This window comes from Trachemys scripta, chromosome 2 (assembly GCF_013100865.1).
Source record: "Trachemys scripta elegans isolate TJP31775 chromosome 2, CAS_Tse_1.0, whole genome shotgun sequence".
Lineage (NCBI taxonomy): Eukaryota > Metazoa > Chordata > Testudines > Emydidae > Trachemys > Trachemys scripta.
The window spans coordinates 24207281-24210631 of record NC_048299.1 but is presented as its reverse complement, the minus strand read 5'-3'; the positions used below and the strand labels follow the sequence as shown (position 1 = coordinate 24210631).

Here is a 3351-nt window from a genome sequence, read left to right as displayed (position 1 = left end):
TTTAACTACATCAGAGTTACACCAGGAATGAATTTGGCTCCTGAAGTTAAATTTAAAAGTAAAACAAAAGATAACAGAAAACTCAAGTGAAAAACACGTAAACTGAGAGGGAAAGTGGGAGAGGCAGAAAGAAGCTAAGGATAAGCTGCAATTGTAGCTGGTGAACAGAGATAAGGGAGTAATATCTCCAGTGTGTTTTGGTGGAGCTGCACCCTGTAGTAGAGGAAGAGAGAGGAGACAGATGAGGGAGCTGAATCATGAAACGAAGATGAAAGGAATAAAGGGGGTTCACAATGTAGTGGGAGAGGAGAGTTGTGCCATACAGTGATGAAAAGGGAAGTAAAGATCAGAGGATGCTGTGCTGTGTAGAGGGAGGAACTAAAGTGGCTGAACTGTTGGTAGACAGTATGTCTTTTTTTCAAACCTGTCTGTGTTGTTGTGCTTGGAGTCGGAAAGATGTAGACTATGTTGATGAAATTTCTAGACCACATAAGATTTTAAAACTTTCAGAAAATGCCATAGCCGAAATTTTGGTGTCTAAAATGTTGGTACCTAGCAGGGCCGCCCAGACGGGGGGACAAGTGGGGCAATTTGCTTTAGGCCCTGGGCCCCACAGGGGCCCCCATGAGAATATAGTATTCTATAGTATTGCAACTTTTTTTATGGAAAGGGCCCCCGAAATTGCTTTGCCCCAGGGCCCCTGAGTCCTCTGGGCAGCCCTGGTACCTAGATAAAAATGGTCAGATTTTCAAAGGACCTGAGCACTTGCTGCTCCTGTTGACTTAAAATGGATTCACAAGTTTCTCAGCACTTCCGAAAATCCGGCCGCTTATATCTAGGTGTCTAAATATGAATTTAGGAACCTACATTTAGAAACACGGGTTTGAAAATTTTGGAGACATACTTAATTTCCCAGATTCTTGGTCTCTTTTGGTATATGTATTAGAGCCCGTACAATGAAGATAAAATAATAATAAAATAAAAATAAATTAGTGGAGATATCGTATCTCCTAGAACTAGAAGGGACCTTGAAAGGTCATTGAGTCCAGCCTCCTGTCTTCACTAGCAGGACCAAGTACTGATTTTGCCCCAGATCCCTAAGTGTCCCCCTCAAGGATTGAACTCACAACCCTGGGTTTAGCATGCCAATGCTCAAACCACTGAGCTCTCTGTCCCCATATTAGTACCTAAAAATGTATTATTTCAATTTATAAACTAAATCAACTATCAAGCCATCTGCCAGTAAAGACCAGAACAAGAATATAAGATTGACGTGCAATAGATTCTTCAGTGGGCACACAGAGTTAAACTGATCACTAGTGAATCTCCACTGAGGTCAACCAAATGACATCAGAGATGCACTTGCCCAGTCTACGTACATTTCTATCAGGTCTCTATTTAAAATATGTTACTACTGTATCTATAGAGCTGTGCTTTGGTACAAGTATCTGCACACATGAATCCAATTGCAGGCCTTGATTAGTTTCCCCTGTTGTTTGTGTCTGTCTTTCATGCAACAGGAAATAGAAAAAAAACTTTTAAAAACTAAGGAGATGTGATTGTAAAACCGTAAGATAGGAGGATGTGGGAGCCATCAGTAACAGGTGCGGTATGTGAAACTAATTTTAACTTATTTTTTTAAAAAAACTGAGTAGGTTTTCAGGATTGCTTTTAAGGCTGCACAACCATTTTTGTTGTGGACCACTGTTCTGAGTTGCTTGTACATTTCTGAACTTTTCCACCTTGGAAATAGAAATTTGCCAACTTGCATTTAGAGATCAAAACTAACTGGCCTACTCTCCCATGGTACCAATACTTTCAAGTTAGGTATTACGTTTTTCAACTTTCTAGAAAAAACGTGTGAAGTCATGCTGCAGAAGGGGAGCAGGAAGGACACCATTTTTAAGAGCACACCTGCACTGACTGCCATGACCTCACGTGCACAGTGCATGTGATGCTGTGCCTGAGTGGCGCACTCTTAAAATAGGGTGACCAGATGTCCCGATTTTATAGGGACAGTCCCAATTTTGGGGTCTTTTTATTATATAGGCTCCTATTACCCCTCACCCCATCCCAATTTTTCACACTTGCTGTCTGGTCACCCTACTCTTAAAATGTGCGTTCAGATATTGGACAAAGCCATGTCCAGATATGCCAGTATCAGCTCAGGGACAAGCCTCCCGAAAAGGGTGGCCGGTTCAAACTGGATGAGTGGCCTCCCTAATATTCATGTTTCTTTAACCCAACGCTGACTGTTGCAATGATTAGTGTCAGGCTTTGATATTTACAGAGCAAGGATTTGCGAACCTGCCAATACTTCCTAAAACAGACAGCCCCCAAGCCCTTTCCAAGTTGTGTCTTTTCCACAAGGTGACTTACTCCGAGCACAGCAGGGCTTGGCTGCCCTCCAGCCCCAGGAGAGCGGGGCTGACCCCGCGGCGGAGCCAAGCCTGGCGCCTCCCGATCTCGAGCCTGACACAAGCGTGAGCCCGGCAGGCCGAGCCCGCGCCCCGGGGCGGCTGTCGCTGCAGTGCGGGCTGCGATGAGCCGCGGAGCGCTGGGCTCGGACACGCGGGGATGGGCTCGGGCCCAATGTGCTTGCCCGCCCGCCGGCCGGCTGGGACGGGGGCGTCTCTCTCCGCCGGCGGGAGGCGGAGCCATGGGCGGCCCGGCCCAGCCGCGCCAATGAGGGCCCGGCGCAGGGCAGTCTCGGACCCGCCCCGCCCCCGCCGGAGGCCGCAGGCAGCGACAGGCTCCGACGCGGCCCGGCCTGGCGCTTCAGTCGGGATCCTGCGCCGGGGGACGGGCTGAGCCATGTGGGGCCGATACCTGGCGGCGCGGCGGCTGCTGAGCCTCAGCCGGTGAGGAGGGGCCGAGCGGGCGGCGCTGTACGGCGGGGGGCGGCGGTCCTGGGCCCGATCACCCCATCCACCGGCTCATCGGCCCCCAGCATCTTCCTCCCAGAAACCCCCCCAGCCCCCCCATTCGTCTCCCTAGACATCCCCCCTTTCCCCAGACCCCCCATCCCCTGTGTTCTCCCCCACACCCTACAGCATTCGTCTCCCTACACATCCTCCCAGTCCCCCACCCCCTGTGTCCTCCCCCACATCATTCATTTCCCTAGACATTCCCCCAGACCCCCCCCAGACCCCCTGTATCCTCCCCCACACCCCCAGACCCCCCCCAGACCCCCTGTATCCTCCCCCACACCATTCTTCTCCCTAGACATCCCCCTTTCCCCACCCCCTGTATCCTCCCCCACATCATTCATTTCCCTAGACATCCCTCTTTCCCCAGACCCTCCACCCCCTGTATCCTCCCCCACAGCATTCATTTCCCTAGACATCCCTC

At 50.3% G+C, this 3351-nt stretch overlaps 1 protein-coding gene across 1 annotated transcript in view; it reads left to right on the top strand.

The window, feature by feature from the left end:
* The first annotated feature begins 2716 nt into the window (after window positions 1-2716).
* Window positions 2717-3351, top strand: part of PITRM1 (pitrilysin metallopeptidase 1) — a 3364-nt gene continuing 2729 nt past the window's right edge. Inside the window, exon 1 of the mRNA XM_034760065.1 lies at window positions 2717-2861. Within this exon, the coding sequence (XP_034615956.1) occupies window positions 2815-2861 (47 nt within the window). The 5' untranslated portion in view covers window positions 2717-2814. The remainder of the gene's footprint in view (window positions 2862-3351) is intronic.